Below are 21554 nucleotides of genomic sequence, written 5' to 3' on the forward strand. Positions count from 1 at the left end.
GCCTCACCTCGCCACCCCGCACGCGCGCCACCGCCACTCTTTCATCCTTCACTGTTGCGCAGTGTGAGGCACCCGCCATCACAGGAGCAGCTATCAAGAAGCGCAAAACCTCTGCGGTGTTGCAGTCAGGTGGGCAGGGGGACCCTCATTCACGGAAGAGGGTGAGTCGACTCAAAGAGGGTTGCAACGTTCTCATCGTGGTGCGCCCTTCCGTCAACTCGCCACCCCCCTCCTGCCTCTCTTCTATAAAGTGCCGTGCTCTGCCTCTCTTCTCCCCCCTCCCACCCGGTAGCTGTCTCGTGGGGCTGACGCTTGTACGCATCGCGTTCAGTGTTTCAGCTCTCAACATATGCTGCGTCGCACCTCACGACAGCTGTCGGCGGTGGCGGCCGTCGGACTTGCCGTCGTAGGGGCCGGCGATGGCACACGACAGAGAAACTCGTTGCAGCGCCTCTTGCGTGACCACGACGAAGGCGTCGCGGCGAACGCCAAGGGCACCATCACGGTCACAAGCACCTACGATGTGGAGAGCGCTCTCTACTACGACCAGTACAACATGGCAGTGATGCCGTGTGTCAGCGGCGGCCCCGCGCGACAGGCACTGCGGGCAAAGCTCATTGAGTCTGGTGCCGTTGTTGGCGTTCGGGAGCGGCTTTTAGCGCCTTGGCAGGCGGAGGGCGAGCGGCGCGTTGTCGTGTTCGGCTGCCGCAGCGTTGCGTACCTCAGGCGGCAGCTCTTCGCTGACACAACACACTCTTTCCTCGTCGTGGACCCCTCGCTGAAGGAGTTGATGGTGGCCGCCGCAGCTCTCACCCCGGCGTTCGCCCACCGCGTCTTCTTTCTGCGCTGCGAGTCGATGTTTACTTGTCTGCAGGTGCTGCAGCCGGAGACGGCCGACCTGGCCGTGGTGCCAATGCCGGTGCCCTTCTGGTCCAAGCACGGCAGCCACCGACGCCTCGTGCACTTCGATTTCTACTGCGCGGCCCACCGTGTGCTGCGTGTCCGAGAGGGGCCCACAGACCCCCGCGGTGTTGTCCTCTTCACCGACTGTGAGCCCTACGCGGCTTTCATGATGGAGCACCTGGAGGAAGCGAAGTTGGTGGTGCCGTACACCCGCAAGAACCCAGCCCAGCTCTTCCAGCGGTGGCTGCCACAGGACGAGGTGATCGAAGACGTCGAGGGGGGTGTACAGCGGCGCCGTCGCGAGTTCCCGAAGCAGCGCGACGAGGAGGTGGTCGCGCTGGCAGCCGCAAAGAGCGGCGCAACGACACCGGACGCGTGTCGGTTTCTGTCCGCCTACAACTATTCTCGCAAGTACTACCGCGACTTTTCAGAGGAGCGAGTGCAGCAGGCAGGTGGCGGTTGATGCCTCTTTACCCGCTCACTCACCAGACCTCCCGCCCACCCACCCCACTCCCCCTCCCTGCCCTTCTACTATTTGTGCACCGCCGGCTGCCTCCACTGCAGGCGCGGTCTGCATTGTTGCATGTCGTCGCTGCCCTTTTATTTCCCTCACCTCTCGCCAGGTATTCCTCAAGCCCAAGTAACGGTAGTTGCGGTGGATTCTCAGGGCGCCTCCCCTCCCCACTGGCGCTTAGCGAGTCGATCCATCGCCGTTTCGAGTGCTTCGCTGCTGCAGCCTCTCGCTGCTCCACTGCCTGACCAGCACAACAACAAGGTAGTCGAGGGAAGCGATGGCGGCAGCGTGAGGGAGGGGCGTGCGCAAGCGCTATGCTCGATCACACTTTACGTTTAAAACCAAAATCAAGTTCACACAGAGGCGCACACCCCTGTGCACCTACGCGCAGCATTGAGATGGTCGATCGCATGTCGCCCCCCTTCGTCATTTGGTCACCGTCCGTCCCCGCTTCCCTCTTTCAGCGGTGGGTAATGCGGGGCAGGGGACTGCTACGGCAACTCGACATCGCAGCGCCGCCCCTATCCGCAGTTCGTTCGTGTTGCATCTGCGTCTGTGCTGGGATGATGTGGGCGTGCGCCTTGAGCACGATCCCTTCCCCTCTACTCGCTGGATCGCCTCTCCTTCCTCGCTCCATCCACAAACAACGCTTCTCTCTCTCTGTGTCGCACTCGTTCCCCTGCCACTCTCACGAAACACAGCGGCGGCTTACCCTTGGTACGCGTTCTCCACACCCGGTCGACTCGTCCATCGTGACGACGGCGACCGCCACCCTCTCACCCACGTACGCCCCCCTTCCTCCTCCCCCACTGCTCTTTTCAACTGTTTGTTTCTGTTGAGTGCGGGTTGCCGTTGTTGCCGAGCGCCCCCTTCCCACCCACCCACCCACCCCCCGACCCCCGCTGTTACACACACGCACCCGCACACACTCAAGCACACCGACTCAACCTTGTCTTCTCTCTAGCCGAGTGCAACCAAGATTCGGTGTGTTTCGTATCCTTCCTTTTTGCTCCCTGCCTGGTGCCGTCGTCGTTGGTACGGCTGACGGAGTTGTTGTGGCTCCTGGAACACCCGAAGAGGCATACACAGTTCACTTTGTCGTTGGTCAGACAGTTCTTGTCGTGCTGCTAAGCATCTTCCGCTTTCTCGATCTCTGGGGCACCGTAGGCCGGCGCATTTTTCAGGCGGGCACGTGTATGGTTACTTCGCAGCTTCGGCCCAGCGTATACAGCATAGCGGATAGAACCCTCTCGGGGAGAGGCAGGAGGGGCACGTCCTCGTGTGGGTGTGTGTTTCGGTGCCTCCTCGCATTCGTGTCGTCTGTTGAGCGCATCGACGGGTAAAGGTGATTCGCGTTCTCTCGTTGCTTTTTTATCTTCCTTTGTGCACGATCAGACTCATTCTTCTCTCTGTCGTTCTTCGGGTCTCGACGTGCTTGCGTGCGAGTGCCTCTCCCATTGCGTGTGTGGGTGTGCGTGGCGGTGCGTGCTGTCTTCCTCCCGTTGCGTATTCCTTCGTCTCCGCCTCGGTCTTGTTCTCCTGCTCTCGCCTCTGCCCATCATGACCACTCTTCCGTTCCCGCTGATCGAGGACATTGGGGAGTTGTACATGCTCGACGATATCTACGATTTTCTCGGCGAGGGCACGTTCGCCTCCGTCTTCAAGGCTGTTAGCACAACGAACCGCGACGTCGTGCAGGAGAATCAGACGGTGGCGCTGAAGATGATCGCCAAGCGCAACCTCTCCAGTGACAAGCTTGTGCGTGATGTCATCAACGAGGTGCACGTACTTCGCCAGACGGCGCATCCGAACTGTGTGCGCTTTATTGAGTGTGTGCAGACTCCCCTCTACGTCGTCATCGTGACGGAGTATGTCGATGGCGTCGAGCTGTTCCAAGCCCTCAAGGAGCAGAAGTTCACGGAGGCGATGGTGCTGAATGTAATGCGGCAGCTGCTGAGCGCGCTTGCGTACCTACACAACACGCTTCACATTGTCCACCGCGACGTCAAGCCTGAGAACATTATCATCTCAACGCACGAGGCTCCCTTTCGAGTCGTCCTCGTCGACTTTGGGCTTGCCCGCAGCTGCGAACGGAAGCGGCCGCGCATCTCGCGCGAGTTGGCGACGCACTTCCAGCGTCAGAGGCCGATACCGGTACGAAACATGTCCGTCGAGTCGCTGGACTGCGACAGTCCGATGCTGGCGACCCCGTGCGGCACGCTCAAGTATGCTGCCCCGGAGACGGTGCAGTCCATCACGCAGAGTGCCCAGTTGTCCACGACGAAGAATTTGTTGTCTCGCCTCGATGTGTACGCCGCCGGCATCATCATGTATGTCATGCTAAGCGGCGCGCTCCCCTTCAAGAACTTCGCCAATAAGGCAAGTTTAGTAATGGAAATGCGCAACTCGCTCAGCTTCGAAGGGCCTCGCTGGGCTGGCATCAGTGCCGAGGCGATCGACCTCAACAAAGCGCTTCTTAACTTCGACGCCGTCTCTCGACCACACGCGGCAGAGGCGCTGCAGTACCCGTGGTTCAAGATCTACGGCAGTGCCTTGCGGCCGATGTCAGCGGAGGAGGCACAGCCGACACCAGGTATCCCGCTGGACTCGAGTATCTGCGAGCGTGGGGCGATGACGCACGCCTTCGAGGCGATGCGGGCCACCGAGGCAGCTCTGTACTATAATGAGGAAGAGATACCGTCGACAGCGACGCCAGTGACCAGCCACAGCGGTTTGCGTACACCGAATAGCCGCTGCGTAAGCGTTCCGTTCGGCACAAGTACAGCGGCGTTCTCGAATAGCAGTAGCACCACGACAGCCGCCCAGACAGCACAGTCTGGCTATTTCGACTTTGCGTGAGGGTCGCGGACTCGCCAGAAGGAGGAAGGCGATTCTTCCCGGTTGACGAACGCGCAACGTTCTCATCCTCTCTACTCCACGCCCTGCGTGACTGCCTCCCATCGCGTGCGTATTTCCGGGTATGCTCGCACGTGTGTCTCTCTGTCTCTGTCTGCTCATTATTCCTCTCCCCTCCGGGTGTGCTCGTCTCTCTAGACAAACGACGAGTTGAGGAGGGGACGGGTAGACGAGGGCAGGCGGAGGTGCCGTGTGTGGGTGTGTGTTCGTAGACTCACTACGCGCAGCATGCCGTTGCCCTGTCCCATGTACATCTGACATGTGTGCACGTATGTGTGGGTGAATAAAACGGGACAAGCGGCACTGCTCTCAACTCGAGGAGGATGTGTCTCGTCGCTGTGTGAGCGGAGCCGCGAGAGAGGAGGAAGTGCGAAACCCAGGAAAGCGATGAATGGTGCCCGGAGAGTACACGCAGAGTGGCGAGGGTCGCATCGAGCACGCATATGGAGAATGTCGTTCGCTGCTTGGGTTGTGTGTCTCGATTCGACCCCAGAGCCGCCACATACGCGCACGGCGGAGGGCATCGTGGTAGACAGGTGCGGCGGTGTGCAGTGCTCGTCTCCTTCGCTTTCCTTTCTCTGTTTCCCCCCTTCCCCATCCACTTTCGGCTGTTTCTCGGCTTTCCTTTCGATTTTGCTGCGCGCCTGCGAGCAGCTCGTCATCACCTTATTTTCGCCGTCGTTCGTGTGCGCGTTGGCTGCGTCTCTCCCCATCTCCCTATCTCGCGCTTTTTCATAGACGCGGTCGTTTGCACGTGCGTGCAGCATGCATGCGTCCAGGTGTGCTCTTCACACTCTGCGTGTGCGCACGCGCGGCGGTGTCTGTGTTGTTCGAGAACGTATATGTATGATGTGTATGTGTATGGGTACCTGCGTGTGCGTCCCCACGAGGATGTCAAGTCCTCATGGGAGAGCTGCGCGCGTGTTGAGGCGAAGGAGGAGGAGGGCGATAAGAGTGAGAGGTCCGCCATCTTTCTCCCCCCCCACACACTCCCTCTGACTGCTGCCAGTTTCTTACGTAGGTTGTTGTTCGCCTTTTCTCACTCTACTTGATACTGGGCTGCTGGGTAAGCGTTTGTGTGGCGCACAGGGGCAGACAGGCATACGGAGCTCGGAGGTCAAGGGCAACGTGTCCGCCAATGCTTTTCGCTTGACCACGCGTGACCCTCTTCCGCTGCGGCTCTCCCCCCTTCTCTGGTCTTTCTTTGCTCTGCCTTCTGCGCCGTCCACTTACCCCCTCCCCCATCCTCCGCACCGCTTTCATTGCTGTCCTTCCGCCACTCTTTGTGCCGCACCTCTCCGTCTGGATGACGGGCCGATGGGGGACGCCTCAGTGCGCCGTATCTCAGAGTCCAGCACACCCCCACCCCCATACTGCCTGCTGATGCTGGGAAGCCGAGTCACCCAAACAGCAGCACCAGGCGCTGACCAGCTTGATGGGAACGGCTGCGAGGCGACCTGCGAGACGGAGGCGGGTGGAGGGTGAGCCAGGGGCCGCTCTCGGATGACCACGTCAGCGCATGTGGTGCAGCGCTTGTCTACCGCTGCGTGGCGCCGCGCGGACGGGGCCTCGAGTGAGGGCTTTGGCTCGTGTTGCGCGGTGGCGCCGTCGACACGCGTGGATGCAGAACAGAAATCGGATCGCGGTCTTGATGCGCACATGCGCCTACGTAAATGCCATTGGACACGAATGTGTGCATCTTTCTTCCTCTCTCGCGCGCGCGCGCGTGTGTGCGTGTGCGCGTGTGCCTCGTCCTGCTTCCATGTTTGCCTTGCTTCTTTTCGCTGTCTCTCTGTATCTGTCTGTACGTCCCCGCCCTCTCCTCCCCAATTTTGTGTATGTGTGTGTGCGCCTGTGCGTGTGTGCTGCGTTCATTGTTGTCATGACGTGATGGTCGTTGGATGCCACTTCCTCTCTCGCTTTCCGCGTGGCTCATCTCTTCGATCTGCCTTCTCTCTTCCCCTCCCATCCTGAACTCGTCCTCACCCTTCTCGCAACCTCAGCAGCAACCAAGCAAGAACAGAGAAGACACACACACACACACACACACACACACACACGACCTACAGGCAGAGCAGCGGACACGCACGCGCTGCGTGAAAAACTGTCTCAGCGTCCATGCTCGCTCCTCCTCCTCCTACGCCACTGTCCTCTTTCGTTCCGTCTGCTGGCATCAGAGCGGGTGGCCTGAGGGCTGCAAGATGAGCCCGCGTTCCCTCAACCTCTTCTTTCGTGGGTCACTGTATGCGCGTGTGACTGTTCAGTACATCTGTGTGTGTGTGTGTGTGCGTGTGCCACCGACACACATCACCCTTACATCGCCCTCTCCCGCTTTCTCTCCAGTTCCTCCTCTTCAGTAGCTTGCTCGAAGTCGCCCATTCGCATCTTCTCCCTCCCCCTCACCACCATCACCACGTCCGCCTACGCGTAAGTGGTCCACACCACACTCCCGGTTTCCAGCTTACACACAGAGCGTCACCCTTTGCTACACTCCTCGACCCACTAACGAACAACTTCGGATTTGTAGGTAAGATGCCGCGTCGTGCGCGCGAGGAGAGCGGTGAGGAGAAGCCGCACCGCATCACGAAGCTCGCCAGCAGCAGTGACGACGATGAACCGGTGAAGGCGGCAAAGATCTCGGCCAAGGCGTCGGACCACGACAACGGCGTTGGTGCAGAGAAACGGAAGCGCCCGGAGGGGAACTCCAAGGTTGCTGCCACTTCGGCGACAACACCGGCGGAGGAGAAGGACGAGGAGGTGCCAAACAACGGCTGCGCCGCCACAGCACGCCCGTTTTCGGAGTTCGAGATGAACCCAACCGTCGTGAAGGCGCTGCAGTCACGCGGCATCGAGTCCATGTTTCCTGTGCAGGCTCTCACCTTCAACGCCATCATGAGGAGCACGGACGTCCTCGTGCAGGCCCGCACCGGTAGCGGCAAGACACTCGCGTTCGGTATCCCGATAGTGGAGCGTCTGCTGAAGCTGCCGAGTCACCTCATCCGCGGCCGCGGCCCAGCTGCCGTGATCTTCTGCCCTACTCGCGAGCTGGCCATCCAGGTGCAGGATGTGCTTTGCGGGATCAGCTGTGGGCTCGTTGTGACGGCCCTGTACGGCGGTGTCGCCTACGCGAATCAGGAGCGCGTGCTGCGCAGCGGTGTCGACATTGTGGTGGCCACCCCCGGCCGCGCGAAGGACTTTCTAGAGAAGGGCACGCTGCATTTTGACCGCGTTGTGATGGCGTGCCTGGACGAGGCAGACCACATGCTGGACATCGGCTTCAAGGACGACATTGAGTTGCTGCTCTCGCAGGTGGCCGAGCAGAACGGCTCCGTCGGCGCTGAGAAGCCAGTTCATCAGACGCTGCTGTTCTCCGCGACGGTGCCGGAGTGGGTGCACACGTGCTCCTTCATCGCCAAGGACAAGGAGTTCATCGACATGGTCGGCAAGGAGGCTGTGCGGACAGCGAGCACGATCAAGTTCTACCGCAGAAAATGCAACTTCAGCGAGATCTCCTCTATGCTGGCTGACCTCATCAAGGTTTACAGCGGCGCCCACGGCCGCACCCTCGTCTTCACCAACACGAAGAAGGACTGCCACGACCTGTCTATCAACAACACCAAGCTGGACTCGCAGTGCCTGCACGGCGATATGCAGCAGGAGCAGCGCGAGAGTACCATGAAGAGCTTCCGCGACAACAAGTTCAGCGTCCTCATCGCCACCGACGTGGCGGCCCGCGGTCTCGACCTGCCTATGGTGGACTTGGTTATCCAGTGCGCCCCACCGACCGACATCGACGCTTTCATCCACCGCGCCGGCCGTACAGGACGCGCTGGCCGGAAGGGTGTATGTGTGCTGCTCTACCAACCGCGCGAGGAGTACGTTGTCGAGCGCATCGAGCGCCACGCGAAGATGAAGTTTGACGTCCTGCCGGCCCCCACGCGTGAGGAGATTCTCAAGGCCGTCGCCCGTGATGCCGCTGAGGATCTGGCGCGTGTCGAGCGCCGTGCAACCAACCTCTTCATGGACCAGGCGGCCGAGCTGCTGAAGGACGCGGACCCGGTCGAAATCCTGGCCTCGGCGCTCGCCGTCATGAGCGGCTACACGTCGAACATCACCACGCGCGGTCTCATTACGGGCACGCCAGGGTATGTGACGGTGCAGATGACGTCGGATCGACCGCTGCCGGTTCCGGTGTACTGCAGCATCCTCCGAAACAACCTCGGTGATGACATGTTCATGCGGTGCCGCGACATTACACTGCTGCAGGACGACCCGGGCTGCGTGTTTGACGTGCTGGAGCAGTTTGCCGAGCGTGTCATGAGCACACCGATGCGCGGTATCACCTTCCAGCGGATCGAGACCCTTCCTCCGATCATCGCGCGCGAGCTCAACAGCAGCCGCGGCGGTCGCGGTGGCGTTAACTACGGAAGCGGTCGGGGCGGCTTCAATAACGGCGGCGGCTACAGCGGTTGGCGTGGTGGCTTTGGCGGCGGCGGCTACGGTGGAGGTCGCGGCGGCGGTCGTGGCGGCGGTCGTGGCGGTAGCCGCGGAGGTGGCCGTGGGGGCGGTTTCCAGCGCCGCTACTGATGCGCTGATGCGCCGATATTTAGCAGCGTTGAATGCGTGCGATCACGTGCGCTTTGCTCGAGCGACGGTATGGCTCTCTCCCTCTCTTCCTTCTTTGTGCCGCACCTCTCCGTCTGGATGACGGGCCGATGGGGGACGCCTCAGTGCGCCGTATCTCAGAGTCCAGCACACCCCCACCCCCACTCTCTGTGTTGAAAAGCCGAGCTACCCCTGACAGCAGCACCAGGCGCTGACCAGCTTGATGGGAACGGCTGCGTGGCGCCACGCGGACGGGGGCTTGAGTGGGAGGGTGGTGGAGGGCGGTTGCACTCGTGTGCCAAGACGGGAGGTACGCGGTGAGAAAACAGTCGTTTCTTTCTTGTTGGTTCGGCACGTACCGCACCTCCCCCCCCCTCCGCTCCCGTCCTTGTGTAGTGGGTGGGAGTCAAGTCTTCCGGCTGCCGGCGTCTTTCCTGTTGTATTTCCGTCGCTCTGTACGCGGCTTGATCGTTTATAGTTTCTGTGTAAGGAGGATCAGACACTGTTGTGTGCGCGCGCTAAAGAAACGGTTTCGCAGTAACACCTCGCGTGGAGGAGGTGCGCCGTTGCAACGTGACAGTGTACCCCGATCTCCAACTTCGCTTAAGCAGCCATTAAGAAAGCACTCGCAAAGATCGGAACACTGGAGAGCAATCATCATGACATGTCGGTGGGTGACGAGAAGGGGTGCAGCCGTTGTGCCCCCTGCATCCTGTCTCCCCACCCCACTCCCCTACTACCCGCGTGAGCCACCTGTCTAGGTGTACTGCACCGCAAGGGGAGCCGAGGCTCATGCTCGCGCACTTTCATTTTTCGATGTGCGGGTGCGTGTGTGGGCGTACATGGCGAATACCCTCTTCCTATCTCGAGGGAGGAGAAGGAACAGACGTGAGCACCCGTATCGCTTGCCATTGTGTGGCTTTCGTTTCTCGCGCGTGCAGACACATACACATACAGAGACGCGCACAGTCTCCAGGAGACTCTTGAGCACCCTCATCGTGTGTCACCCTTCTGTGTGCCGACCCTCTCGCACCCTTCCCCCCCCCCTCCTTTGTCCCCGGCCCTTTTTCCCTGTTGCCGCTGCTGGCACCAAGTTCGCCAGCGGACCTGTCAGCAAAACAGCGGTGCCTCCACAGCGGTCGCACCCGTGCTCGGACGTACGTATATCTACTTTCGCGTGTAGACGTGCACCCGTGCACAGACCGGGTCCACGCGCCCTCGCAAGGCCGCTCCCAGTCCCACTCCTGCTCGCCACATTTGTTTCACGACAGAAAAGGGCACCCCTGCCGCGGCATGCCCGCTAGCGCGCGAAAGAAGAAGGACAAGGTGCCAGCGCCGGGCGCCAAGGGGGAGAAGTCCACCGCCTTCTACACAAGGAAGAAGTGGAAGTCTGTGCTGCAGGAGACGCGGGTCGACCTCGCCGGCCGCGCCCTCGGGCCACGTGGCGCCCTCATCGTTGGCGCGGCCCTCTCCAAGAACACGTATGTCACCTCGCTTGATCTGAGTCAGAACGAGCTAGGCGATGGCGGTGCCATCGCCATCGCCAGCATGCTGCGCGTCAACACGCAGCTGCAGCACTTGAACCTGTCGCACAACGACATGACAGACATCGGCGGCATCGCACTGGCGAGTGCGTTCATTCCCAACGTGAGTCCGTCTGGCCAGCCTGGCCAGTGGAACCGCACGCTGTTTAGCCTCGTTCTCATGGGCAACAAGTTCGGTGATGACACCCTCCTTGCCATGAGCAACGCCGCCGCCTGCCACCGCGACTTGACCCGCGTGGACCTCTCGTGGAACAACGTTGGACAGAACGGTACGAAGTGCCTCATGCGCGCCTACCAGCGCAACCCCCTGTGTGTATACCAACTAGCCGCCAACGCGCTCGGTGACGAGGGAACCGTGTACCTGTGTGAAGCGTTGCAGCGCTACGGCGGCAAGAGCCAGACAACGCTGAACTTGTACCGCAACTCCATCAGCTGCCCCGGCACCGAAGCAGTTGGCCGACTTCTGGCGAACTCCTCCATCGTGCAGGACGTGAGCCTCGCCGGCAACACGATCGGCTTCAAGGGTGTGCAGGCACTGCAGCGTCAGTTGACGGATGCCGCCGTGATCGCCAGCTGCACCTTGCGCATCCTCAACCTCAGCAACAACTGGATTGGCGATGAGGGGGCGGCGAGCGTAGCGGCCATCATCAAGGCCAATATCCCCTCGCTCGAGCGCCTTGACGTGTCCGAAAACAAGATCACCGACGTTGGCGCCACCGCCATTGTCACGGCGGCGCTGCAGAACACGCATCTGCTGCTGTTGAACTGCGAGGCCAACCGCCTTGAAGCCAAGGCAGTAGACGCGGTGGTACGGCTTATCCGCGAGACGCGCACGCTCACATCGCTCAACGTGGCCGGCTGCGTCAACTCGGCTGATCACCGGCGCACGCTGACCATCGCGGTGGGTGAGACCGACGGGCTGCACGTTGAGCTAGGCCCGAATCCGGAAGATACGGCTGACACCGAGGGCACGGTCCTCGTAGAGAAGATTACGGAGCACCTGCAGATGCTTGCGGACCAAGAGGCGCAGCGGCAGAAGGAGAGCATTGCTGCGAAGAAGCTGAAAAAGGCCCGCTAGCGGTGGAGGAGGGCGAGGACGGTGTCTGTGTTGTCGATGGGCAGCAGCAGTAGCAGCCGAGAGAGATGGTCGATACCCCTCCCCTCCCTCCCCCTCCCTTGCGGTGTCTTCTTGGTCTCTTGTCACCGCTTTGTTCCCTGAGATGTAAGCTATACGTCAACCTGAAAAGAAGGCACCCAAGAGATGTGTGCTGCGCCCGCACCGTGCACCAACGATCGCCTCCCCCTCTACTGCTACCGCTCTCCCTCTGTGTCTCTGTCTGTGTGTGTGCGCGCGCGCACGTGCGTGTGCGATGTATGTCCCCGCTCCAAGAGACGATGGCGGATTGGGAGGGAGGGAGGGGAGACCGGCGGTGTTCGGTGCTGATGTTTCAAAGTGGCGCGAAAGAGGGGCAGGCGGGGAGAGCGCCTCTGCTCGCGCTGTTTCCGTTCTGTTTGAGGTATTTGACAAGAATGGAAAAAGTGAAGCCACACGCTGCCATCGTCATCTTCGTGTCACGCTCAAGGGCGCGCATGCAAGGCAGCGTGCGCGTGCACGCAAGAGACGCTTGCGTGGCTCACTTCGGCAGCCATCTTCGCTTCGAGCTGTCTGCACTATCGTCATCGGTGCCGTGTGGTTGGAGTGATGTCTCCACTTTCATCCCCGCTCTCTCTCCGTCTTTTCAGTTTGGTCGATTTCGTGCTGCAAGAGCGGAAGGGTCAGCCCACAGATTGTGTCGCTGTGATCCTCTGCTGCCGTGTGTGTGTGCGCGCACGAGAGTGCCAGAGGCCCTCAGACGCAGCACTCTCCCCCTTTCCATGTCCCACTCCCCCTCCCCAACACACACACACACATTAGAGCATGCAGGCATGCGTAGGGGGTGTTCTCATGAATTCTCCTGTACGCACACCATACACCATACACCATACGATCTCATAGACTTGTGCACGCGGTAGCTGCCCCCCCCCCTCCACCCCGGCACTGCCGCATCCTTTCCCGCATCCCTCCTCGCCCTTCTCTCCACACGCAAGCACACGCACGCAGTCTGTGTGATGCCGATTATTAAAAGCTGTGTCCACGCCGATGAACTCCATGCGGCGAAGGACGCGCTCGCCACTGCCAATCGCGAGGCCGACGCCCTGCGCCAACAGGCGCTCGAACAGGCCGCGCAACTCGACGAACGTGCTCAGCAAAACGCGAGGCTTGCTGGGGAGCTTGTGCAGGCTGAGACGAAGCTGGAAGAGGCCCACCGCCAGCTCACAGAGATGCAGGTGCAAGCCCAAGTGCGAGAGGAGCAACACCGCGAACAGATGCACCGCATGGCGCAGAACGTGCGCACTCTGGAGGATATGGTTCAGGCGTCGCGGCGGCGCGAGAGGGAAGGATCGAGTTCGACGTACCACCGTGGGCAGAGCGCCGGCAACGGTTCCACGGACGACGCAGGCCGAGCTCGGCAGCATGCTGAGCTGAGCCACGCACAGGGGGAACTGACCCACTCTCAAAGGCTGCACTCTTTTGGGAGCTCAGCGTTGCAGCAGCAGCCGGCTGTGCCGACACGAGGCAACAAGGCTGTACGAGAACAGCACTGCTCGCTGCCTAGCCCCTCTGCGGCAGCGAGTCCGCCGATCTCCGCGCAGGCTTTGTACTGGCAGGAGCAGCTGCTTGGCGTCAGTCAGCGTGCAGCCGAGGGCTTTGGCGAAGTGCAGCGACAGCTGCGCCGCTGCCTGCCTCCGTCGCCTCCGAGCACCTCGCCTGCTGCCGCAGGCAGCAAGGCACACCCTGACCAGGAACCGCTTGCTGCCAGTGCGTCTCCCGGCACTGATGATGCATATCGATGGAGCCAGCAGCTGCGTCGCCTCCACGCGGACTTTGACGAAGTCGTGCATGCGGACTCGAGGCTGATCAGCTTCCTACTCCTCGTGGCGCAGCAACAGAGCCAGCAGGCACGCACCCTTCAGGAGCGGTGGGCTGAGGCACAGAGCACTGTGCGAGAGGCGGAGGCGGTGCTGGACGAAGCGAATGCGCGAGTGACACGTAATGCACAGGAATCGGCGGTGTTGCGCCAAGAGTGCGCCGTCCTTACAGAGACGCAGACGGCTCTGCAGGCGCAACTCACCAACCGGACCCGCGAGCACCAAGCCGCCGTCACTGCCCTGCATCGTCTGCAGGAGGCGCACGCGCAACTCACCCACGCTCACACGAGGCAGGAGGAGATGTGGAGCACGCGCCTGACGCAGGCTGCTGAGCTGCAACAGCAGGCCAGCAACTACGCACAGAAGCTCGAGGCAGCGTTACTGGATAAGGAGCGGCTAATGTCTGCCGCGACGGCATCGACTGAGCAGCAGCTTCGGCGTGAGGTCCTCGAAGCCACCAAGAAGCATGTGGCCGTGTTCTTGAAACAGCTCAACGCCTCCGCAGAGCAGCTGCAGAGCTCTCTGGCAAGTCTCTCCCACACATCACCGTCGTCTGCACTCGCCGCTTCGGCCGTGGCAGGGGGTGCTGTACAGAAGGTGCCATCGGCCGCCTCGCCGGAGCCCTCCCCGCCAGGGGCGTCCTCGTCGGCGTACTCCGCCTCTCTCTCACCGTGACCACCGTCTTTCGGCGAATCGCTCCTGTTGCCCGAGCGCTCGCCTGCTGCATTGATGTAGCGCCGCGCGCCTTCTCGTGACAAGGCAGAGAGACAGGAGTGGACCGCTCTGGCCCACACTCTCTCCTCGGCTCATCATCTACCGTGGGGGATACTTTTTTTGTGTGGACGGGCATACGGTCGCATGCACACGCGTCGTTATCAGCGTCATGATGAGCGCATGCGCGTAGGCGCACACACACATACAGAGAAAGGGGGGCGCGTGCACCTTGCCGCATTCCTGAGGGAGTTGCCACTTGGAGTAGAGCTTTCAAGACCACGTCGCTGTCGTCGTCCCTCGCTGGCGCGGGAACGCTCGAGAGATGGACGTGTGCCATCTTTGTGAAGGCAGAGCTGCAGCCGCCTCTCTCCTCGCGCTCGCCGTATGTGCTGTTCTCTCGTGTTCTGTGACCCACCATCCGGCACTGCTCTTCTCCGTCTTCCTCACACTCGCCTTCTTCACAGAAGCGTCGTCTCCCCGGCGCAGGCACAGCGACGCGCTCTCTGCTCGCTGATGTCCGTCGTATACTTACCTTTCCCTTTTTCTTTGCCGTGCTCACTCCAAGATGGTGTCCGTGCTAGTACAGCGGCAGCAGCGTGAGACGGCCATCCGCAAGGAGCGCCTTCGCGCCGCCCGCCAGGCAGCGGCGGCGCTCTCCATCGAGCAGGCTCGCGCCTATGAGAAGCAGAAGCGGCAACAGGAGGCGTGTGTTCGCGAGGACGCTCGTCAGCTGTGGTTGCAGTCGAACGCGCGCGACGTGGCGGCAATCGACGGATTAGTTGCTCGCGCCACTACCGAGCAGGGCGAAGCGCAGGAGGCGGCTGGGCACTATGAGGCCAATCTGCAGGCGGAGGCGTACGAGGAGGCGGGCGCGTGGCAGGCGGAGCGGCAGTTGGAGGAAGCACGGCACCGCCTCGCCGTTGCCTACACCCGGACAGATGCGCATGAACGAGCGAAGCCGGCACGCGAAGCCGAGCAGCGTCGTGCAGCCGTGCGCGTAACAGAGAAGGTGAGGGCGGCGCGGGTGGCGGCTGCGGCACCGGCGGCCCTTTCTCTGTCGAGCGTTCTAGGAAGCATGCAGGGCGCCCCGGTGGCCACGCACGTACGGCGCGCCAGCGTCCCAGTGCCGCAGCCAAGTCTAGAGTCCCTGCGTAACGTTGCTGCATCGCCCGCTGGAGCAGCCCTTGGCGATGCTGCGCCTGCTGCACCGTTGCCTCTGCGCCGTTGGCGCATATCCCACGTCGCCCCGCACGTACATGTCACCCTGCACGGCGCCCCGACGCATCGTGTCACCGCCCGTGAAGAGAATGAGGTAAGCACTCTGGCGGCTGCGGATGATGAAGTCCCTGCTTCTGCAGGCGCCTATGCAGCAGAATGTGCAGCTGTCCAGCAGCAGAGGGACGAGGTACTGAAAGACGGCCAAGAGCGCGCAGCGCAGAGGGCTGCATCCCTCTTGCGCCACCAGCGTGCGAAGGAGCTGCAGGAAGAGGAGGAGCAGCAGGCACAACGGGAGCGGCTTGCTGCAGTCAAGGCACACTATCGTCACCCACATGAAGAAGGTACTCCAAGTGGCGGCAAGAAAGGCGCGGCACTGGAAGGCGGCACATACCCTGCCACAGTCGCGACCGGCAGCAGCAGCAGCAGTAACGGCAGTCCGAATCACCAACACCGCCGTCCTCAAGGGCAGCGTACGCCCCAGCGGCCTGCCTGCCATCAACAAGCGTACATAAAGGGCGAAGAAGAATTCCGCGCGGCGTTCGTGGAGGCTCCACCCCTCGTGGTGCGCCTGGATGAGCAGCCGCTGCGTCGTGCCCCGCTGAGCGAGCTCTTGAGACCCGTGAAGGTGGCGGAACTTCTGTACAACATTGCAAACTCTGTCCCAGTAGATCCCACTCCATTCACACAGGCGCCGCATCATGGATCCGGCGCCGCTTCAGCACTGTCACCGTCTTTTCCGATGACAGGCGAGGTGTCGCCATCCGCGCAACCTTCCGCCAGAGCGCGGGTGCTGCCATCAGTGCCCCTCCGCATGCTGCCCCTCGATGAGCGAAGCAGCGCTGCACGCGCGACAGCTGAGGCGGCACCAGAGGACAAAGCTGCTGCGGCAACACCCCTGAGCACTGGCGAGGACGGTTGCTCGTTGCCACCGCCGCCTGCGCCGAGAGGCTCCAGCGGCGCGCCATGCGCTTCTCTTCAGGCGTCTGCAGGAGCGTCGACCGCACCGTCGCCGATGCGGCTCGATGTTCCAGTGAACCGCGCATCGCACGCGCGGACGCCGTCGCCAGAGAAGGCCGCGGCTGTAGAGGAGGTTGTCGCTCTCTCTCCCCTCACCCCGGTTCCCCCGGCGGCGGCTACATGCGTGGCCGAGTCACCGTCGTCGCCGCCGCCGCCGTGCGCTGAGGGGACTCTGAGAGAGCTTGCTCAGTCAGCTGCTAACACGGAGGTCTCAGATGTGGCGATGGCTTATCGGCAGCAGCCCTTGACAGTGTCAGGGGGGAGACGGGCCACTTCCGCCCACGCGAATGCGTCGGCGTCGCCGTCTGCGCTATCCTCGATGATGGAGCGCACACCGGCTCACCACCGCCATCGTCGCAGCGCCACGCCGCCGTCGTCGCTGTCCTCCCCTACTACCACCACCACCGAGACTGCCGAGCCGCTGAGCGGCTCTTCTTCCCCGGCCTCCGTGGGAGGCAGCAGCAGCAGCAGCAGCAACGGTATCGACGCCTCCTCCTCTTCGTATGGCAGTGCCAGCACCAGTGGCTCGTCACGCCACCCGATGCCGGTGATGACGGCGGAACAGCTGAAGCTGGCGCTCCTGCGTCTGCGCAGCCGCATCAGGTCAGCACAGATGTAGCGTTGAGGGGACGGGGAGAGCGCGCGAGGGGGAGCGCTGGTGGTGCGTGCTCGATGCGTGCTCCTCCCTTTCAAAGTCTTCAGAGATCGCCTCACTGCCATGACACACACACACGCGCGGAGTCGCTTCGTCATGCATTGTGACCTCTTTTGTTCTGCGCCGCCCGGTCAAGCACAGGCGCATCGCGTTGTTCGTATTTCCATCGTCTCTCATGCACAATGCATGTGTCTTAGATTTAGAAGGGCGCAGGGACACAGCCAGACATACACGCTTACAGACGTGCAGGCATAGACATGGGTTCGCCCCCTCTCTCCTCCTCTTCGCCTCCTGCCCACCGTGATCTGTGGGGGAGCCGTTTAACGGATGGGGATGGGGATGGGGATGGGGGGCGGCGGGACCGTCGACTGTCGCACGAGGAAAAAGCAAAACGGCAGTTGCACAAGGTAGACGTTGGGGGAATGCCCTCCCACCCACGCGCTCACATGGCGGTGTACGAAGGGGGGAAGCAGCAAGAAGAAGCTGCGAGAATGTCCACTGGCCACTGGGCAGGGGCGCAGCGGCCGTCGGCTCAGAGAGCTCCCTCTCCCTCCCCTCACCATTATCCCTTTCACGCCCCTCTCGGCTGCGTGCACATTCTGCACAACGTGTCACACTCGCACATAGCGGTGCGTCTTCCCACCGATGACTAGACGTTGCGCTTGGCCTACTCTGCCGACCTCTTCCCCCCTCCTCCTTACCCACCTTTACTTTCCATTGCGCGCTCGTGCGGCATCGCCCCGCTGACCTCTGCCAGCCCACTCTTTCGCAATCCGTTCGTCACCGATACGCTGCGCCGCACACATTTTTGCACGCTCGCCTCCACATCTAAGCGCAGAGAAACACCCTCTATCGCAAGGTTACAGGACAGGTCTTTGGGAGCGCGGCGGTTCTTGCGGCAAACAGCCCTCTGTGTGTGTGTGTGCTCGTGTCTTTAGCCGATAGCACCCCCTCCCCCTCCCCCTCCCTGACAGCTTCCCGCCTCTCCCTGCTGTGTGCTGGCTATTCCTTTTTCTTTCTACTCCCTTCCTTGTGTTCTCCTCTTGCGCACATTGCGCTACGCTCTCCCGATAATCACGACGCAGACCCTCCCCCTCCCTTCGCCTTCGGATCACACACGCTGGTACTCCGTGCACCCTTCTCTTCCCCAGCCTATCGTGTTCGCTTCTTCATTGGAGTGAGGGGCGCGACTTCGTGTCCCCCTTTGCTCTCTTCCTTGTGTTTTTCCCGGTGATTCCGCTGGCCGTGGATGCGCACACATCCCTCTCGCTCGCCTCCCCTGCCCCTCCCACCCTGCTCCTTGACGTCTTGCGGTTGATCGCTTCCTCGTCGTCATACCTGCTTGTGTGTTGCTCAAGCCCTGCAAGTAATTGCTTCGACCAGAGTCATGCGTACTGCGAGTCGCATGGCGCACCGCTGCATCGGTGTGGCTGCCGGTGCTGCCACTGTCGTCCGCGCGCATGGCTTGCACTACACAGCGTCGCAGCGGCACTTCTTTGCGACCACGTGCGCACTACTCGGCCGCTGTATCCCATACAAGCTGGCGGATATCGGCGAGGGGATAACCGAGGTGCTGGTGCTGGGCGTTCGCGTGAAGGCCGGCGACACCATCAACGAGTTCGACCCCATCTGCGAGGTGCAAAGCGACAAGGCCACCGTCGACATCACATCCCGCTACACAGGCGTGGTGAAGGCGGTGTACCTGCAGCCCGGTGCGACCGCGAAGGTGGGCTCCGTCATGCTCGACATCATCCCAGAAGGCGCCGATGATGCGCCAGAGGCCGCCTCGCCGTCCCACAACGCGCCGTCGCCTTCGTCAGCGGCGCCTGCTGCTCAGGAGACAGCCTACTCCACGTCAAAGCCATCATCCATCCCCTCGGCAGGTAAGGTGCTTGCGACACCGGCAACGCGGTACCTGGCGCGGGAGCACAACCTGGACCTCGCACATGTGCCGGCCACCGGCAAGGGCGGACGAGTAACGAAGGGAGACGTGCTTCAGTTCATGGATGCGGGCATGTCTGCAGGGGAGGCGTCACCGCCTCCATCTGCGGCGTCGGCTGCCGCCACTGCGCCACCTGGAACCGTCGTGTCTGGAGTTCAGACGGAGGCGGGTGACACCGTCATGCCCATCACCGGCGTGCGCCGCGGCATGGTCAAGACGATGAACCAGGCTGCGTCGATCCCCACCTTCACCTTCAGCGAGGAGTGCGAGCTCACCCGGCTCATGGCTGTGCGCGAGTCGCTGAAGGATGTGGTGAAGGAGCGCAGCAACGGCAAGGCAAAGCTGTCCTTCATGCCTTTCTTTCTCAAGGCGGCGTCCATCGCGCTGCAGCACCACCCAGACGTCAACGCTCACTGCCCGGCAGACTGCTCGGCGTTGGTGCGCAAGGCGGCACACAACATCGGCTTCGCCATGGACACGCCAAACGGACTCATCGTGCCGGTTGTAAAACATGTGGAGCGCAAGTCCATCCTCGACATCGCCAACGACATGCAGGCCCTCATTGAGCGTGGCAAGCACAACAAGCTGACGACACAGGACATGACAGGCGGTACCTTCACGCTGAGCAACATTGGCGTGATTGGGGCAACGGTGACAACGCCGGTGCTGCTCCCGCCTCAGGTTGCCATTGGGGCCATTGGCCGCCTACAGAAACTGCCGCGCTTCGAGGCGAACGGCCGCCTGTACGCGGCGAATCTCATCTGCGTCTCCTTCACAGCCGACCATCGCGTGATCGATGGCGCGAGCATGGTTCGATTTGCGAACGCGTACAAGCAGCTGCTAGAGCATCCCGAGAAGATGCTGGTGGGTCTGCGGTAATCTGTTCAACAGCGAGGAATAGAGGAAGGGTGGAGGACAGACGGAGGGAGGGAGGGAGTGGGTGTGTGGAGGCGATGGGGGGACAAGGCCGAGGGCGGTCGATACGGATTCATTGATCGCCCCCCCCTCCTTCTCTCCCACAACTTCTGTTCCCTGTGGAGCAGAGATTCACCCACGGCCGCTCGCTGATGCACGCGCGCCTCTCTTTCTCTGGACGTGTGTGCGTCGTCGGTGTACGCGTCTGCGTAGTCCTTGCTTTCCCTTTGGATGGCGCTGGCGTCCCCCCACGTCTCCCACCCCTCTCCCCTCCCCCTTACGTACGGTGCTGCGGACGCGTCGGTGCACGGGCGCGTGCGTGCGCCCACTCGGATAGCGTGCACGCACATGCCAGCGTTTTCCTTTCCCTCGTTTTTTTTCCGCGCGTGTGTGTGCTTGGGCGCTGTATTGATGTGTATCCAATGCGCGGCGCGGACACCGCGCAGGTCGACCCTCCCCCGGCCTCGCTCTCTTTGCCTCCCTTCCCCCCTTCCCCTTTCCTTCGGCCCCGAGCCTCTGCATGAGCCTGCCGCCACCGCGTGGGTGCCTATCGGTGCATGCGTCACTCCGCGTACAAGTTCGCTGTTAAGCACGCATGTGACGCTCCCTAGCTCTCCCCCACGTCTTCCGTCGCCCACCCCTCTCTCGTGCTCGTTCCACCTTCTTCACAATGTACGGCTGTGTCTGTGTCTCTCGAGCACGCGCTTCTTCTGTGAGCGGTGAGGGAGGAGGAACGCCGACGTGACAGTGGCGGAATATGGTCGGGGGAGGTCGAGGGGGGGGGGCGGGAAGACGAGAGGATGGTGTCGTGTTGTCGCTGATGTACGTGTGAGTGCACCACTGATGTGCAGCGCGGCTGCGATGGGGGAAGGACACGTAAAAAACGAACGAAAAACGAAACGCCAAAGTGACTTCAGAGAAACAGAGCGCGCACACGACACATACGACGCCCACGAGGCGGCTCGTTCGAGTGCAAAACCGCCCACAAAGGAGAAGAGCAGCCGACACGCCGGTGTTGGTAAAGGAATCAACGGAAGGCTATCCACCGGCTGCGAGCGGGGATTGAGAGCCTCGTTGGTGGTCTGCCAGGGACGCTACGGGGATCCCGGGGAGGACAATGCTTGCGGCCACACTTGTGGCAGCAACCAACACACAACTGCGCTTAAGGTGATCTTGCCCATCACGCAGAATCCCGCGCGCTCTCTCACTCTTGCGATGCTCAATCCTCCACGCACGTCCCACGTCCATCGCCGGCCCGGGCATCTCAAACTTCTCCCTTCTCTTCTCTCGTCTACTGTACCTCGTCGTCTTCATCGGCACAACACGCCCCTCCCCTGTATACGCACGTCACTCGTGGCGTGCAAGTAACGTACGAGGTCAACGACGCCAAACACGCGTGGGCAGCGCAGATAGCCACACCTGCACGTACACACACACACACACAGGCACAGAGTCTCTCTCGCCTCCCGCCTCCCATCTTCTGCTCACCCGTTATTCACCATTTCGAGGAGAGAAGCTGTCGACGCAGCAGCAGCAGCAGCAATGGAGGCCGACGGGGAGGATCTCTTCGTCATCAATGACGTCGAGGCGGATCAGATGGAGGAGGTGTCAAATGCACGGCCGGTAGAGCAGGCGCAGGAG

The 21554-nt window shown here is 61.8% G+C and overlaps 8 protein-coding genes across 8 annotated transcripts in view; all 8 read left to right on the top strand.

Moving 5' to 3' along the window:
• Window positions 1-349: 349 nt before the first annotated feature.
• On the top strand, window positions 350-1366 carry LMXM_05_0120 (conserved hypothetical protein; the record flags this gene model as incomplete). The annotated part of the gene is made up of 1 exon (XM_003871851.1): window positions 350-1366. The coding sequence occupies one exon, from the start codon at window positions 350-352 to the stop codon at window positions 1364-1366; it is 1017 nt and encodes a 338-aa protein (XP_003871900.1).
• A 1611-nt stretch (window positions 1367-2977) lies between these two features.
• LMXM_05_0130 (putative protein kinase) lies at window positions 2978-4276 on the top strand (the record flags this gene model as incomplete). The annotated part of the gene is made up of 1 exon (XM_003871852.1): window positions 2978-4276. One exon carries the CDS (start codon window positions 2978-2980, stop codon window positions 4274-4276), a length of 1299 nt encoding a protein of 432 aa, XP_003871901.1.
• Window positions 4277-6865: 2589 nt separating this feature from the next.
• LMXM_05_0140 (putative nucleolar RNA helicase II) lies at window positions 6866-8920 on the top strand (the record flags this gene model as incomplete). The annotated part of the gene is made up of 1 exon (XM_003871853.1): window positions 6866-8920. The coding sequence occupies one exon, from the start codon at window positions 6866-6868 to the stop codon at window positions 8918-8920; it is 2055 nt and encodes a 684-aa protein (XP_003871902.1).
• Window positions 8921-10231: 1311 nt separating this feature from the next.
• Window positions 10232-11560, top strand: LMXM_05_0150 (conserved hypothetical protein; the record flags this gene model as incomplete). Its single annotated transcript, XM_003871854.1, has 1 exon — window positions 10232-11560. The coding sequence occupies one exon, from the start codon at window positions 10232-10234 to the stop codon at window positions 11558-11560; it is 1329 nt and encodes a 442-aa protein (XP_003871903.1).
• Window positions 11561-12591: 1031 nt separating this feature from the next.
• LMXM_05_0160 (hypothetical protein, unknown function) lies at window positions 12592-14127 on the top strand (the record flags this gene model as incomplete). The annotated part of the gene is made up of 1 exon (XM_003871855.1): window positions 12592-14127. One exon carries the CDS (start codon window positions 12592-12594, stop codon window positions 14125-14127), a length of 1536 nt encoding a protein of 511 aa, XP_003871904.1.
• Window positions 14128-14731: 604 nt separating this feature from the next.
• LMXM_05_0170 (conserved hypothetical protein) lies at window positions 14732-17020 on the top strand (the record flags this gene model as incomplete). Its single annotated transcript, XM_003871856.1, has 1 exon — window positions 14732-17020. The coding sequence occupies one exon, from the start codon at window positions 14732-14734 to the stop codon at window positions 17018-17020; it is 2289 nt and encodes a 762-aa protein (XP_003871905.1).
• A 1423-nt stretch (window positions 17021-18443) lies between these two features.
• Window positions 18444-19877, top strand: LMXM_05_0180 (dihydrolipoamide branched chain transacylase,putative; the record flags this gene model as incomplete). Its single annotated transcript, XM_003871857.1, has 1 exon — window positions 18444-19877. The coding sequence occupies one exon, from the start codon at window positions 18444-18446 to the stop codon at window positions 19875-19877; it is 1434 nt and encodes a 477-aa protein (XP_003871906.1).
• A 1578-nt stretch (window positions 19878-21455) lies between these two features.
• Window positions 21456-21554, top strand: part of LMXM_05_0190 (conserved hypothetical protein) — a gene marked incomplete at both ends in the record, with an annotated part of 1116 nt that continues 1017 nt past the window's right edge. Inside the window, one exon of the mRNA XM_003871858.1 lies at window positions 21456-21554. This exon is cut by the window's right edge and continues 1017 nt beyond it. Within this exon, the coding sequence (XP_003871907.1) occupies window positions 21456-21554 (99 nt within the window).

Source organism: Leishmania mexicana, chromosome 5 (genome assembly GCF_000234665.1).
Source record: "Leishmania mexicana MHOM/GT/2001/U1103 complete genome, chromosome 5".
In the NCBI taxonomy this organism is placed as follows: Eukaryota; Euglenozoa; class Kinetoplastea; order Trypanosomatida; family Trypanosomatidae; genus Leishmania; species Leishmania mexicana.